Genomic DNA, 16418 nt, shown 5'->3' on the forward strand with positions numbered 1-16418 from the left:
GAGCAAGAAGCACTTCCAGGAAAGGCCACACCTTAGCTCCTACACCTTGATGAACAGACCAAGAGTCCCAGGTCCGTACACCCCCAGACTCTGTGCTCAGAGTCAGAGAAGACACATGTACACTGGGGGGTTGGTGTTCCGCAGCACCAGGACAGAGCCCAGGGCCTTCCCACCTCAGGATTTGCTAAGCCTCATCCCCAGCCCTGGGTGACTCTATCTCAAAGGGTGAAGTTTTTTTTTTTCCCTTAAAGTTTTATTAGTGAAACACCATGAGGTACAGTTGTAGACTTACGAATTTTTGTGCTTGGGTTTCATTTATACAATGATCAAATACCCATCCCTCCACCAGTGCCCATTCTCCACCACCACTGATCCCAGTATCCCTCCTAGCCCCTATCCCCCCCCATCCCACCCTACCTCTGTGGCAGGGCATTCCCTTTTGTTCTCTCTCTCCTTTTGGATGCTGTAGTTTGCAAAAGAGACATTGAGTGGCAATCATGTTCGGTCTATAGTCTACTCTCATCACGCATCTCCCATCCAGAGAACCTCCCAACACCCTTTATTTGGTGCTCCCTTCTCTATCTGAGCTGCCACAAAGGGTGAGTTTCAACGCAGAGTATGGGGGTGGGGCAGGAGCTCAATGTTGGGGTGCCTCCTTCTTCATGGCTAAAGCGTCTTCTAATGTATCACACACCACTCAGGACTTGCCAAGGGCTCTTTGGGCTTTCTAGGCCATTTCAAAGAGCTGGCCAAGTGTCAGGACTTGGCGAATATTCTTGCTCTCTTTGGGTCATGAATGCTCTTCAAGGCCAACGCAGCTCCTGGGGTGTCTGAGCACAGAAAGAAAAGTCGGCGAAGAGGTTCCTGGCCCTGTCTTTGGGTCCAGGAAGGGAACTTACCGAAGGCCTCCGAGAGCCCGAACACCTTCTGGTTGTAGACGTCTGTCTTGTCCCAGATGAAGTAGTAAGACAGATCTGGCGCAGCAGCGAACCACTTCCGGAAGAGCCGGCCCTCTACCGCCACCATCAGGTGCACCTTCATCAGGTTAAAGGGGATCGTGGTGTGTGTGAGGCTGATCCTCAGGACGGATTTGTAGCCCGGGGTGCGGCTGCTGAGGTAGCTCAGCTTCATCTTGCAGCCAGAAATGGCGATTTCCTCCTGCAGTGCCTGGGGAGAGAGACCAGAATGAGAGTCAGTTGCGGGTGGGGGGTGGGGAAGGAAGGAAGGAAGTGGGAAAGGTGGAAGCAAGAGTGAGGAGGGAGGAAGAGGGGGCGCAGGGTTTGCAGAGGCAGAGGAGGGAGAGGACAGGGAGAAGAAGGCCGTGCAGGGACAGTGAAAGGCATGAAAGACCACACCATGCTACGTGATGTGGTCACCATTCAGGCACAGACTGTAATGCTCCAGGCTCTGCCCCTCAAAGGATGGAGGGTGTGAAGGGGCAGCTTGTGAGACATCAAGCCAACAGCTGCTCCCATGGCTGGAAGTCCACGGTGCCACCTTGTCTGTGCACCCCCCCACCCCGGCCCGGGCATCATGGGGCTGAGATGCCCATCCCAGAGCCTTACCCCATGTTCCCAGGACGTGGGGCTGCCACTGGGGTGCAGCAGGAAGACCCTTTCCCCTGACTTATGTGGGTAGTGGACTCGCCTAGGGCTGTTTCAACATCCCTGCAGCGAGAGGGTCCAAGGGCCTTTCCTCTTCGGAAAGCAAAGGCAGACCCTGCCGTGCAGCCTGATGCAGCAGGACCCACGCATGAACCCTTGGCGGGTGGCCAGGAGCATCTGCACACAGGCTCTCAGCATGCACGGATGGGAGAAGAGCCAGGTTGAGGTGGGAGGCGGGGGGGAGGCACTCTGTCCAGGGGGCACAAGATGGAAAGCTTGGCCACACCCAGGACTTTCATTAGCTCTGTGCTCAGGAGACACTAAAATCAACTGCAGCCAACAGAGCTGTTAATGGTGCTTCCACCCTGTGTCCATGGAGGAACTGGGCCTTCACAAAGAAAGCCGTGACTGTGCTGTCCACCTCCCTGTGGACTCCAACCCCATTTTCCCCGAACACAGGAAATGCTAGTGCTTGGCTGTAAGCCTGGGCAATCTTCATGAACAAGTTCCAGGCTTGCAGGGCCTGTGGGTTCATCTCTGGGGGTGTGGGGGGGGGGAAACATATAGGACTAAGCACAAGGCCAGGTTCATCCCTGGCACTGATGGCCCCTGAGCACTGCAGGCCCCAGCATTCCACAGGCCTCACATACTGAGCACTGGGGGATGGCGCTGAGGCCCCCAAGCACTGTCTGGAAGCATCCCCTAAAGAAAAAAAAAAAGGAGTCTTCTGATTGGTTCTGTGAATATTTTAACATCAGATGAACTAATGTCAGTGTGTGCCCAAGTCAGCCGGTGGTCAGACGGGGAACACGCATGTGGTCTGTCCTCATGTACTTCATGCATCAGGCATTAAGCAAGGTCTGTGACCCGGCAGAGCCCACGGACACTTGGCCCAGGGAGCTGTGGAAGGAGGGTGGGACCTTCGACCTCATTTGTTCCACAGTGCCTGCCCCCAGGGGAAGGTCTGGCGGAGGTGGAACCAGGGTTGAGTAGCAAATTACTGCTGTCCACCAAGACCTGTCTCCACTGACTGCCACAGCGTGCGAAAAAGGTCAGCCTGTCGGCTGAGACAGGCTGAATTCCTGAGAAGGAGGCGGGGACGCAGTGAGAATTTCAATGTGGGTCTGTTGCCTTCTCGGGGGATGGGCCGGGAAGCCCCTCAGCAGACACACACCGGTCAGCATGGCGGCACGCAAAGGCACAGCCTGACACGCCATCTGGCTCTGGAGCCAGACCCCGGCCTGCTCGCACCAGCTCCTCTCGTCCCCCCACCACGGGAAACCCACTCCGGCTAGAGCAAGAAACTCAGCCTTGTGTGGCCAAGAACTCCTCTTGATTCGATCCGGGTAAAAGGCATCTCTCTAGCCAGGCGGACCACCAGAGGTGGCCCGCGAAAGAAAAGAGAATGCATCTTTCCAAATGGTTCCCCTTTAATAATGATAATTAGGTAAAACGTTTGCATGTGTGGATTTGGGCTACAGCGTTCCTTAATTGGCCCGAAGACAGCCTCTATCAAATAATCCTAATTACTGCTGACTAAATAACTAATAAATAATGACTAATAATAAGCCTAATAACTGATGACTAAATAACCTGCATAACAACACCAGCGAGCATTTATTGAGCACTTATTAGGTGCCAGGCACTATGCAAAGGGGGTCATAAGTATTTTTTTTTTTTTTTTGCTTCTTGGGTCACACCTGGCGATGCACAGGAGTTACTCCTGGTTCATGCACTCAGGAATTACTCCTGGCGGTGCTCGGGGGACCATATGGGATGCTGGGAATCGAACCCGGGTTGGCTGCATGCAACGCAAATGCCCTACCTGCTGTGCTATTGCTCCAGCCCCTTATATGTATTTTTTCTCACTTCACTGTTAGTCTGAAGCTCAGTTTGGGCCCCCAAGCCGTACTCTTCCTGGTAGATCCCATCATCATGAATATTATAATCAGGAATAATAATAAATAATCACTGTCACTGTCCTCCCATTGTTTATTGATTTGCTCGAGCGGGCCCAGTAACATCTCCATTGCGACAATTGTTACTGTGTTTGGCAGATCGAATATGTCACGGGGAGCTTTCCAGGCTTTGCCGTGCAGGCGAGATATTCTCGGTAGCTTGCCGGGCTCTCCGAGAGGGGCGGAGGAATCGAACTCGGGTTGGCCATGTTGGCCCCTTGCAAGGCAAACTCCCTACCCGCTGTGCTATCACTCCAGCCCAATAATAATAATAATAATAATAGTGGCTGGGAAGAGAAAAGTGGAACCAAACTAGCTGGCAGAGTGGGAGGGGTCGGGTAACGCTGGTCGCAGGCAGTTTACAGAGTGTCTGTGAGCCCCTACACCCCAACGTGGCTGCCTTTGTGGGGTGGGGGCCGGTGGGTACAAGGGCCAGGTGTGACCCTTCCCCATCTCCCGAGGGGCTCCTCTGGGTTCCCAGGGAAATGGAGGCGCACAGAGGAGGGAACGGGGTACCTGGATTTCCGGAACAATGGGGCCTTTCTCTGCACAGGAGCTGGCGAAGGACGTCAGGGGGGACGGGGCCACGATGGGGTTGGGGCGGGCGAAGTTGCTCAGGTCGCAGCTGGGAATGTCGTTCTCCTCGTGCCGCATGACGATGGTCTCCATGACGAAGAAGCGGTCCCACGGCAGCCAGAGCGTGTGCTCCTGGGTGAGGAAGGGCGCCCGCTCGAAGCGCAGGCTGATGGAGATGCCGCCGTTGGTGACCAGGTCGAAGCTGTTGGTGGTGTCGAGGACACAGGTGGACAGGGACCGGGGGGGGGGGGGAGAGAGAGAGAGAGAGAGAGACCACGGCGCCTGAGCTCTGGCTGGGCTCCAGGAAGCTTTACAAAGGGCAGATTCTCCTGGGGCCAGAGCCATAGGACTTGCAGGGAGGGCACCTGCCTTAAATGTGGCTGACCCGGTGTGGTCCCCGCCACCCCGTATGGTTCCCCCGAGCACTGTCAGGAGTGATTCCTGAGTGCAGAGCCAAGAGTAACCCCTGAGCATCGCCAAGTGTGGGCCTCTCACCCCAACCCAAACAAACAACAACAAAAAAAACAACAAAAGATGGATTCTTTGTAGGGGATGCACCTTTACTGCTGCCGGGAACTGGCAGGCTGCCTCTGTGGTGGTGCTCCTGGTCCTCGGAGGCTGTGAGCATTCAAATGAGAGCAGGGCAGAAGCAAGCCCTGAGCCTGTCCTGCTCTGCTGCGAACTGCTGTGCAATTCTGGGCAAGTCACTTAGCCTCTCTGAGTCTGAATTTCATTCCGTTCCCCCCCCCCCCCCCCCCCGCCACACACACACACATCTGTAAAAACCTTAAGGTTCAAATGAATTCTTCTCAAGTTGTGGAACTTTTCTGACTCTTGAGCAATTTTCATTTGAATGTCACAGATCTCTGGACCTCTGGGGATGATACCCGGAGTTGTTTAAAGGCATCGTCTGAATCACTGTATCCTAAAAGTAGCTTCTCTCAGAGACTCAGTCCCACCGCTGAGACATCTCTGTGACAGGGTGCCAGCGCATGTGAGCCCTTTGCCAACTGGGCCCTTCTGTTCCTCTCCCAGTGTCCCCTCTGGGGGTGCCCGTGTCCCATGACTCCACCAGCCACTGGGAGCTTGTTCTGTCCACAGAAAGGCAGCGACCAGTTTGGCTACTCACGACAGTTTTTATTCTACTCTTTGAAATGGAGACTTTCTAGAGCCTCGCCAGTTGTTGGCTGGTTAGAATGGCAGAGGAATGTGCCAGAGATGCCGTGCATTTACCCAAACTAACGGCCCAGCAAACATCCAAAGTGGGTCCTTACTTTGTGGTGGGGTGAGTCTGTCCAGTCCTCACTGCACCTGGGCAACTGGTCTTGGAGAGCTCAGGGCTGAACCTTGCTCTTGCCCCCGAGAAATGTACCGGATGGCATCGGCCCATCCCATTTCCCCACCTGCCCTTCTCCTGCCCAGAATCTGCAAAGATCTTGCACTCAACTGTCCGAATGCCAGCCCACACTCGCAGGAGACAGTGGCTTGAGGCTCTTTCCCTCCCTGCCTCTGAAGAAGCTTGTCACCACATTCTCTGCTCTCACCCAGCCCTCTCTGAGCCTACACTTGGGTAGAAGGAGCTGGGCACCAACATTCTCCAATATGTAAGACCCGGGACAGACTGGCAAGCCATTTATTTTGAATGAAGGCGTCACCTCCTGGGAGCCAGACCCTTCCTGGGTTGGGGAACAGAGCCAGAGAACAAGTCCACCGAGACGAGACAGAGCAGCTGAAAGAACTCTGGTCTGACCTGCAAGGTCCCTGCAGGAGAGGCTCCGTGTGGGGACAGAAAGACAAATACTCCCAAGGCTGTGAAGAAGGGGGACGCAGCTGGCCTTGGCAGGGCTGGCGTCAGGCACGGGGCCAGGCTGGTTGTGATCAGGGTGTGAGTCAGGCACAAAGAGAGCTGCTTCTCAGAAAGCTCAGGCTGCCTGGCCAAGCTCTGTCACCATGCCAGAGGGGAGTCCCCCCTGAGTGTCCACCTCCTCATCGACATGAAGGCTGTGATGATGGTTATATCATCAGGACCAGAACCAGGAAGGGTCACCAATTAGGTGGAAGTCGATGGAATTAGTTTGAGAGAAGGGAGAGCAAACAGGCCTACACATTGCCTGGGCATCATGCTCTTATCATCTTTATTTTTCAATTTAATGAGTCCAAACTGCTTCCGTGGTCTGATATTCTTCGACTTTTTTCTTTATGATTTCTACTTTACATTAAAAAATGATCTCTTTGGCTAACCTCTGCCACTGCTTTCCGTTTCTGAGTTTCTGTTAGGAGGGTTGATATTTCAGTGTGAGGGATGTGTGTGTGTGTGTGTGTGTGTGTGTGTGTGTGTGTGTGCATGTGAGTGCAGGGAGTGTGTATGAGTGTGTTTAGAGGCAAGCATGTGAGGGGGTATACTGTGGCGTGTGAATCGGTGGGGGTGTACGTACACATGTGTGTCTATGTGAATGTGTGGAGTGTGTGTGATTGTCTGTACATGTATGTGTGCATGTGTGTGCAATGGGTCTAAGAGAGAGAGAGAGAGAGAGAGAGAGAGAGAGAGAGAGAGAGAGAGTGATGGGGATCTGGACAGTCATGGGGATGAGACCGGGGCTCCCAGGCCAGTCGTGGCGGCGAGTGACAGGGAGTCCGCCGCCATGGGTGCCAGCCCCATCTGCAGGCACAAATGTCCTCAGACAAAAGAGCCCTTGCTTCATTATCACCTTGGCTGGGACATGTTAGCGTCTGATATCAGATTAAAGAGGTGCTAAAATCAATCAGTTCAGAGCTGATTTCCAACACCGAGTGAAAATCAACCTTATGGGCCCACACTTAGCCAGATGGTCAGCCACCACCTGATCTTATTAAAAACAGAGGACTTGTCACCACTGACGGCCTAAAGGTTCCCCTCTCTTCTCCCCGGTCCTCTCTCCCAAATATTCCTGTTGCTGATGCCACAGCCAGCACCTGCCCATCAAGAGATGGTCCGTGATTTCAGTAAGCAGCTAAATCCTTCCCAGCTACCTTCTATGCGCCACTAAAAATGGAGCCACAGACCATGCTGATCGAATGATGACTCTGTGCAAAGTGCTCCCCCAACCAGGCCCAGCAGAGAGAACATTAGAACCTTGCTATGGAGGGAGGAGTTGGGACCTCGTTGGGGAAGACACAGATGGGCAAGGACACCTCACCATAAAGGGGGAGCCGGGATAATTCGGGAATTTTGACTCCCTTCATTGTTGGCTCTTGTGGGAGCTCAAGGTCTGAGTCATTCAGCACCAGTGGTGGCCGGGACCTAAAATTGGCATCTGTAGACCACATGAAAGCAGGGGAGGATTCTGGAGCAGCTGGCTCAGTAAAACATAGCTCACAGGACAATACTCAGTACCACAAGTGGAGGAGCACAACACCATGTGTGAAAGGCCCTCTGCTTTGCCTGAGAACCAAAGCTTAAAAAACAGCTTCATTTAGATTTCTGGTTTGGGGAGACACACCCAGCAGCACTGGGTGGCTAGGGAGCTCCACGTGGCCCAGTGCTAGGCCAGTGTTCTGAGAAGGGCATGGGGTGCAGCTGAGATGGTGTGGGTTCACTCATCACCCTTTCTGCTATTTTTGACATGATCCAACTACGTAATTTCTGGTCAGTGATTCCAGGTTTTAAATAATTCGTAAGTATTTAGTCTCTACATAACTTTAGGGTTTAAAGATTTAAATGCTAAGAATTAAAAAAAAAAATTGGGGATGGAGCAATAGCACAGCGGGTAGGGCGTCTGCCTTGCATGCGGCGACCTGGGTTTAAATCCCAGCATCCCATATGGTCTCCCTGAGCACCGCCAGGAGTAATTTCTGAGTGCAGAGCCAGGAGTAACCCCCGGGCATCGCTGGGTGTGATCCAGAAAGAAAAAAAAAAAGAATTAAAAAAATCACATTCTCTGTTCAGCTGTTAATGCTGAGATTCATATTTAATTTTAAAAGCTTTTCCCTGTTTTATATAAAAACAAAATAGTATGAGACTAAAAATATCCAAGGCCAAGGAAAACAGGGGCCAGGAGGACTGGTCAATGGTCGGAAGCCTGTCACACGTGTGTGTGGGTGGAGGGCAGTTAGGATAGAGAAGGGACCGGTATGACAATGATAGTTGGAAATGATCACCTGGACAAGAACCGAGTGTTGAAAGTAGGCAAAGGGATGTACATGATAACCTTTCAGTGTCTGTTTTGTAAACCATAATGCCCTAAAGGAGGGGGAAGGGGAGAGAGAGAGAGAGGAATGAGGTGGGGAGGGGAGGGGGCAGGAGGGAAACGGGGACATAGGACATTGGTGGTGGGAAATGTACCCTGGAGGAGGACAGGTGCTGGAGCATTATATATGACTGAAACCCAATCACGGAACAACTTTGTAACTGTGTATCTTCACTGTGATCCAATAAAAAATAAATAAATAAAAATTTAAAAAAAAAAAGCTTTTCCCTGTTTTTAGTTTGGATTTTGGCTCATGAATTTTATTTCTGCTTGTTGATAAGTAATGTAAGAGTGGAATGTTAATAAATTTCGGGTGAGTTCTGCAATGTCAAAACGAAAAAAAAAATTAAAAAGTGACTTGGTTGAAAATATAAAATGCACCACGTGACTCCCAGCGGGGTCTCAGGAAATCACGTGGCGCAACGCCAGTGCTCAACCACTGAGCCACGATCGCTGGCCATGACCTGGCTTCATTCGTGCTCAGAGGGGCAGAGTCACAAGGCCTTCCGGGTCACAGGTCGTTGAGCTGGGCATTAGGTGGGCGTCTTCCTCTCGGGCCACATGGTCACTGCAGCGGCGACCCTGGTCCACTAACCCAGGCCACCTACCTGCCATCCTGCCGGCTGATGGTGTATCCGAAGAGGGGGTTATTGACGAAGCTGATGTTGACCCCCACCAGCGGCGTCCCGTCCGAGGTCATCACTTGACCGCGAATGACACATGCGTGCCTGTGGGCCGAGAATCAAGAACAGCGAGATCAATCCTGAACTCTGCCACGAGAACCCAGGGCCCATGAGCACTCATGTATCTTGCCCCCACCTCCAAGGGGATCGGGGGACTCTCATAAGATGCGTGACGATCTTTTCTTTCCCAGAGTGTCTTCATTTTAACTCTACGAGTATCCTCTTAACATTTTTCATTACTGACCATTTTTTTTTTTGCCAAGGGAAAATAATACTAAAGGCCCTCCCGTTGATCATCGATTTGCTCGAGCGGGCCCAGTAACGTCTCCATTGGAGACTTTGTTGTTACTGTGTCTGGCATATCGAATACGTCACGGGGAGCTTGCCAGGCTCTGCCGTGTGGGTGAGATACTCTCGGTAGCTTGCTGGGCTCTCTGGGCTGGAGCGATAGCACAGCGGTAGGGCGTTTGCCTTGCACGCAGCCAACATGGCCAACCCGAGTTCGATTCCTCCGCCCCTCTCGGAGAGCCCGGCAAGCTACCGAGAGTATCTTGCCCGCACGGCAGAGCCTGGCAAGCTCCCCGTGGCGTATTCGATATGCCAGACACAGTAACAACAAAGTCTCCAATGGAGACGTTACTGGGCCCACTCGAGCAAATACTATATATATATATTACTCTGTGCTCAGGAGTTAATCCTACTGATGTTCAAGGGACTGTACACAGTATGAGGGATCCAGTGAGGGTCAGCCACATGCAAAGCCAGTGTCTAATACTCTGAACTCTCTCTCTCTCTATGTCCCTGCCTGAGGAACTTTTGTGACTCTGGGTACACTAGTCATGTAACTTAGGGATGTAAACCAAACACGTACTGTTGATAAACAGTGATAAACAGTCAAGGAAATCAAGGCAGAAAACAACGGATGTGTTCAGAAGTGAGGGTTATAAGCATTATATGGCCTGCTGCCTCATTCAGGAACTATGGAGGGACTCTGAGCTATGCCCTCAGGAGCACACAGATCCACGTCCCGGCCTACCCAGTCTGTGAGAACCTGAGCCAGTCTTCCGGCCAGGAGCAGAGTCAGTTCCACGCATGGCCATGGCCCTCAGTGCCACAAACAGTCTCCTCGACAGCAGATCTGGAAGTAAGCATCTGGGGAGAGACCCCCTTCTCCCTGCCACTGGACACAGAGGGGCAGGTGCAGTGGACACGCCACCTGCCCCAGGCCCCGCCCACTCCCCTGTGTCAGTCCAGATAACAAGTCATCTGCTTGTCCCTGCCATGCCAGCCTGGTGCTGCATAAAGCCTCTCTCTGCACAGTGTCCTTCTGCCTGACCCAACACCATCCCTACACCCGCCTGAGACCCCTGGCTGCAGGCAATGCGCCCCCCACCCCCACCATCTTTCTCTGAGCATCCCATCAGCATGAGCCCATCTCTTCCAAAGCCGACAAAGGCGTCCGGCTCCCCAGTCATATCTGGTGTACCTCTCCTCCCTGCTAGAACAAAGACTTGGGACAAGGTCTCTGTTTCTACCTGCAAATGCCCGACAAGGCCTTGATCATTATCGTTATTATTACTTTCAGGGCTGGAGTGATAGCACAGCGGTAGGGCGTTCGCCTTACAAGCGGCCAACATGGCCGACCCGAGTTCGATTCCTCCGCCCCTCTCGGAGAGCCCAGCAAGCTACCAAGAGTATTCGATATGCCAGACACAGTAACAACAAAGTCTCCAATGGAGACGTTACTGGGCCCGCTCGAGCAAATCGACGATCAACGGGAGGGCCTTTACCTTTACCTATTACTTTCAGGTTTGGGGGTCATACCTACTTTGCTCAGAGGCTACTCCTGGCTCAGTGCTCAGGAGTCACCTGCAGCTGTGTTTAGGGGCCCATGTGGTACCAGGACCAGAACCTGGAGCATCGGGCAAGCAAAGCAAGTGCTCTTGCATTGAGTCCCATTCCCCGGCTCACGATTCTTACTTTGCTGATGGACTGACTCGACAAGTAGGACAATTAGGGATCATCTAAGAAGATGGCTTTGCAGGCATTTCAGAAATAGAAACTTCTGAGCAGATGACAAACAGAAGGACCCCAAAGTGAAATAAAAGAAACAGAAGCGCAATGACAAACAAGACCGATTCTAAAGCGGAAGCGGAGAGAGGACCCCCATTTCCCACTGGGGTGGCTCTGAAATGAACCCCGAGGCATTTGCCCTCCGCATAAGCCGAAGACAAGTCGTGGGAAAGTGATGATAAACTTAGGAGGAAATGGGTCCCAGAGGCTGTTCTTTACTTCCATTGACAAGACGGGGTACCCCCCACCCCCATCAACGCTCCCCAATGCCCATCTGCTTGCCACTTTCCTGGGGGCCATGGCACATGGGAACCCAGATGTAGGCACTGCCCTAGGCATGTTCCCTATTCCCCCCCCTCCCCCCCACACACACCAAGTCCTCAAGGCCTTTACTGGCTTGGGGATGTCCTAGCCTGAGGCCTGTGGGACTCCCCAAGTTCTCAACAGATCACCTGCATTTACCAGGTGCCTGCATCGTTACCTTCCCAGAGTGAGAAACTCTTCCCTGTTTGATGAGAAAAGCAATTAACACCTGGCTTGTAAGCAGCTGGTCTCTCGATGCCAGCCTGTCCTTCCTGAAGGCAGGAGGGCGGCCCGCGACGTGCCAGGCCCAAAGAGGTCTGGGCAATGCTAACTCAGAGGCCTCCTGCCCAGGCCCATGGTCCGAAGGCAGCTGCCCAGCAAACAAGTCAAGTGGGAGAGGCTTAGCGAAGACTCTGGGTCCTGCTGTGAAGGGTCCCGTGAGAGGGACATGGAATGATCTCTGTTGATGGGGAAGATTTATTCTGCCAACTGTAGTCGGCCTTTAACGGAGGAAAATTGAATTTCTCGTTGCTGGGAACTACGTCCTCCTCGAGCGTCACTAAAGAGCTGACCTCCAGGCCGTCAAGACTCCCCTGCCCTCTTCCTGACAACTGTGCTTCAGGTCTAGCCCTCTGGGGGTGGCTATTTGGGGTGCAGGGAGTGGGGCGGGGCTCTGCCAGTAGCAACCATAAAACATGCCAAGTTCTGAAAGAGTTGTAACACTAGGGAGTGGCTATTGGGGGGGGGGTACACTGGGCTACTGCCCCTCACAACATGTAGGCCAGCCTCCTTTGATTCATCTCGCTGGGGATTCCCTGGCAACAGGGAAACTTAAATAAGCACCGTGGGCAGTCCACAGCGATGGGATTCTAGCCTGGCTCCTCTCCTGGGCATTACTCAGGTTTCTGGGCGAACGTGAAAGTGAGTTCTATGCCCTTTTGACGAAAGAAGCATTTGGCTCAGGATCTAAGTTCTGGATAAAAACACTTCCACCCTCCTTCTGTGTGATCATGATCTTCAGGGGCCAAGAACGTCTGGTTGAAGACAGAGTCTTGCCAGTACAGAGGAGATGGGTGAATCTGCCCCAATTTCATGTCCCTGCCATGAGCTTTTCGTCCAGGGTGGTTTAAAAAGCTGTGGCAGTCTTCCTCTGTTTGCTTGATGGCTGCTGGTAGTGGTGTGCTTGTAAATATTTAACTAGTAATGGAATGAAGGAAGGAAGGAAGGAAGGAGGGAGGGAGGGAGGGAGGGAAGGAGGGAGGAATAAGGAAGGGAAAGAAAGAAAAGAAGAAAAAAGGAAGAAGAGGGGGAAGGAAGAAATAAAAGTCAGGCAAGCTTTAATCTGCAATTTTCCTGATTGCTGCAGCAGACACACTTTCACTGCGGCCAACTGTACAGAGCAAGGCGTTTCTGAACCCAGAAAGACGAGGAAAGCGAAGCTCGCAGACTGCTGTGACATGCTATTTGCATCAGAAAGATAACAGTTTTAAAGAAACCTCAAGAGCAAAGACGAGTGTAAAGGACAGTGAAATAGTTTGGAGTTGATGGGCTTTAAAGACTGATTACCTGTTTGGTTGTTTTTTTAGCTTGCTTTTAATTTTATATAATCTACTTTGGGGCAATAGTTGCTTAGTAAATCCAATCTGCAGAATCCTTGCCTGTGTCATCAGCAGCCTCGGAGGCCTGTGTGCATCCCAGCCCCCACTGCGCCCAGACTCGAGCCAGTGTGGTTTAGGCGGCAGCTGCTCTGGCTAGAAGCTCCCCAGCGGCCTCACTCAGACACCATCCCCGATTCGCACCCTGAGGTGCAGGTGCCCTTCCGCCCTCAGCCTGCAGTGGCATGGGTTCCCAGGCTCGCCCTCTCTGTACTGGCAAAGCAGGGCTGCGGGGGGGGGGTTCTCTACTCACCCAGGGTCTCCCTGAGCTGCCATCCCCACGGTAGGCGTGGGCAGCTCCCTCCAGGACAGTAATTCAAGCCCTTGCTTCCACTATTCCAGTGTCTCAGCCGTTCCCCAGACTGGCTCCCTTCTGCCCTGTTGCCTTCTTGTGGCCCCCATCCCACAGGGTGCCCCTAGCCTCATGCCGTGTCCCCCATTTACATTATTTTCACCTGTGGCCTCCTGGCCGATGGGGGGGGGGCACAGGTGCCCCCTGGCTGGGAAATGCTGGTCTATCCCAGAGCCTCCCACACTTAAGGGCCTATGACTCCTTTCTGAAAAAAAAGGGGTGGGGGGAAATCACTCAGTTCTCCCTGGAAATCTGCTTTCTTTTGAGGCGAGGGAAGGCAGTTTGGGTCACACCTGGCGGTGCTCAGAACTTACTCCTATCACTGTGCTCAGGGGTCTCTCCTGGGATCCTGTGCAGTGCTGAGGACCTGAGTTGGGTCATCTGCATGTGCGAGGCAAGGGCTCTTCCCTGTAATAACCCTCCAACCCCAAGTATACCTTCTTTATGGGAAAAAAAAGGGCTCCCTCCTTTGCACCTGAGTCTACTACAGCACCCTGCTGTACCCCCGTGCTGCCCACTTTGGTAAACGCCTCTCAAGCTCACGGGACTCTCTCCCAGATGGGTGCAGGGCTGCATTCTACCAGGTACCCTCCCTTCACTGCCTCTGTGCTTGCTCAGGGGTCAGGAGTCAGGAGACAAGGCCAGCATCCTTGGGGCGAGGGTCAGCTAAGAGAAGCCTTCCCACCAAGGCAAGTGTCCCCAAGGGTCAGGGTCAGGGTCAGCTAAAGAGAAGCCCCCCCCCAGGCAAGTATCCCCAGGGTCAGGGTCAGCTAAGAGAAGCCCCCCTCCCCCAAAGTGCCTGGTAATTGAGAATGACTCAGTGATGAAAACTGAGAGAAGAGACTTTCTTTTTTCTTGGTTTTGGGCAACACTTGACAATGCTCAGGGGTTACCTCTCGTTTTGCATGCAGAAATGACCCCTGGCCATGCTTGGGGGACCCTTTGAGATGCCATCTCTGGGTTGGGCCACATGAAAGGCAAACGCCCTCCCCACTGCACTACGTCTTCAGCCTTGAGAAGAGACTTTGTGAAGGTCACATTAGGATGACGTGTGACTAAGCTAACACGAGGACCTACCTCTTCCTTGCAGGCCTTCCAACCAGCCAGGAGAGACAGTGCCCATAGTCCTGAGCCCTGGCAGGAGCTCTGTGGCTACTAGAAGCACCTGCAGTTGTCTCTGACACCGGCGCGCTAACACATGGGCTTCACATATGTCGGGCAACTAGGTACACAATAAGCAATTAGGCCGGGCGAGCCCTGCCAGGCAGGAGCACCGTGCCAGGCCCAGGCAGCGTCAGACATGCTGGCCTCCGTCCAGCCACACACTCGGGGTCTGACCCAGGTACTCCTACTCCTGCCAGCTCGGGTGAAGGCCAGCCTGATGGTTCCCAAGGCCAGTGGCCAAGGGCTGGCTTGAGAGGAAACTGTTTGAGGGACAGAACCATCACAAAGCTGGATTGGGCCAGAAACTACCCCCAGCGCCCACCCAGGGAGAAGCGGGGGAGGGTAGGAGGCTGGACAGGACGTCAGTGAGTTCTGACAGTGGCCGTCTGGCCCTTTGACTCTCACTTGAGTTCAGGCAGGCTGATCTGTCCCTTACGCTGATGCCAAACGGGACTTAGCACCTGCTTGCGGCTCTCCAAAGTAGCCCCAAGCCAGCGCTCAGGGGCCTACCTGTGGCTTCAGGCTCTCCATGGGGTTCGTGGCTGATTTTCAGTTCTCTCTGAACAGAAGCCTCCTCCCTGTATCCCACAGACCTGAGCACTACATGGGTCCTCCCCCTCGGGGCCTGCCTGTGTCCTTCACCAGGTGGGACTCCTGGACCCTCACTCCTGTGGGCTGTCATCATACCCCTTGTGGTCTCCCTGCCATAGCTCCTGCAGACAGGGTCCACTTTTCTCCCTTCCGGGGAAGTACTGGGAGACAGCCCAGGCTTTCTGGTTGGGGCAGGGCCACCCTGAGCCCTGCGCTCCCCGTAGAAGGTGGGGCTGAGGGGGAGAAGCCTGGCTCTCGTTGCCACCCTTAGTGCCAGGATTTCAGTGGTGGCGGGTGCAAACTCCACTTGCCTCTGGCTCACCACAGCCTGGATGACGGCCCCCAGAGAGCCCCCATGTAGGGCTGCAGGCTCTGCCACCACCCTTCTGGGCCTTGCAGACCCCGCCTTTCTCCCTCATAGGCCCGACAAGCCCAAGGTCACTTCAGCCTGCCATGTAGGACAGTCACTCCATGTACACAACTCCGCGGATGCTTCCGGTGAAGAGGCTCACTTTCCTCCCAGACCTCGGTGAGTCTAAAATTGACACAGACCCTAATTAAAGCCAATGGCAGCATCTCCATCAGCGCTGATGTCACTGCTCTCCGCGACGGTGGCGAGCGTGACTGAACGTCCCCACAGAGGCCGTATGGATTCTTATCCTGTCGTCGACAGTTGAAGAAAGGGAGTCACAGAGAGATTAAGAGACCTGGCCAAGGTCACACAGGAAGTTAAGGAAACGGCTGTGTGCAAGGCTGTCCTCTCTCTACCCGTGGAGGCCCATCCAGGCCTGTCCTCTACCATGGCCACTGAAGCTATGTTCTGAGCTTGCTGTCACAGTGCACAGCCGTAGGGAGAGGACCAGGGTCAGCTCCGGTGGGTCAGAGCAGCAGAAAGCGGGGCCTCATTGCCAGCTCACAGAGATGTCCCAACTGCAGGCACTGGGCTGCAAGAGGGTCAGGGTGTTCCCTCGTCTAAACAGTTAGCATTCCAAAACTCCGAGAAAGAACGTCCCCAGTTTGATTCCCAGCATCCCATATGGTCCCCTGAGCTCTGCCAGGAGCAACTCCTGAGTGCAGAGCCAGGAATAACCCCTGTGCATCGCCAGGTGTGACCCAAAAAAAGCAAAAAAAAAAAGAAAAAAAAAAAGAAAAATCATCTCCAAGAAAGAACCAAGTTGAGGAGAAATCAAAGTCCAGTACCTGGACCGAAGGACCAATTGACCTGGTTTCAAA

The 16418-nt window shown here is 53.4% G+C and overlaps 1 protein-coding gene across 2 annotated transcripts in view; it reads right to left on the reverse strand.

Annotated features, from left to right (window-relative positions):
• The window catches only part of TENM4 (teneurin transmembrane protein 4), a 371175-nt gene that overhangs the window by 71966 nt on the left and 282791 nt on the right, over positions 1-16418 (reverse strand). For both annotated transcript variants that reach the window (XM_056115823.1, XM_056115822.1), the window contains 3 exons: positions 8973-9092; positions 4079-4340; positions 900-1167 (listed from right to left, as the gene is read on the reverse strand). In XM_056115823.1, the coding sequence (XP_055971798.1) occupies positions 900-1167; positions 4079-4340; positions 8973-9092 (650 nt within the window). The remainder of the gene's footprint in view (positions 1-899; positions 1168-4078; positions 4341-8972; positions 9093-16418) is intronic.

The sequence above is a fragment of the Sorex fumeus genome, unplaced genomic scaffold (genome assembly GCF_029834395.1).
Source record: "Sorex fumeus unplaced genomic scaffold, SorFum_2.1 ptg000030l, whole genome shotgun sequence".
Lineage (NCBI taxonomy): Eukaryota > Metazoa > Chordata > Mammalia > Eulipotyphla > Soricidae > Sorex > Sorex fumeus.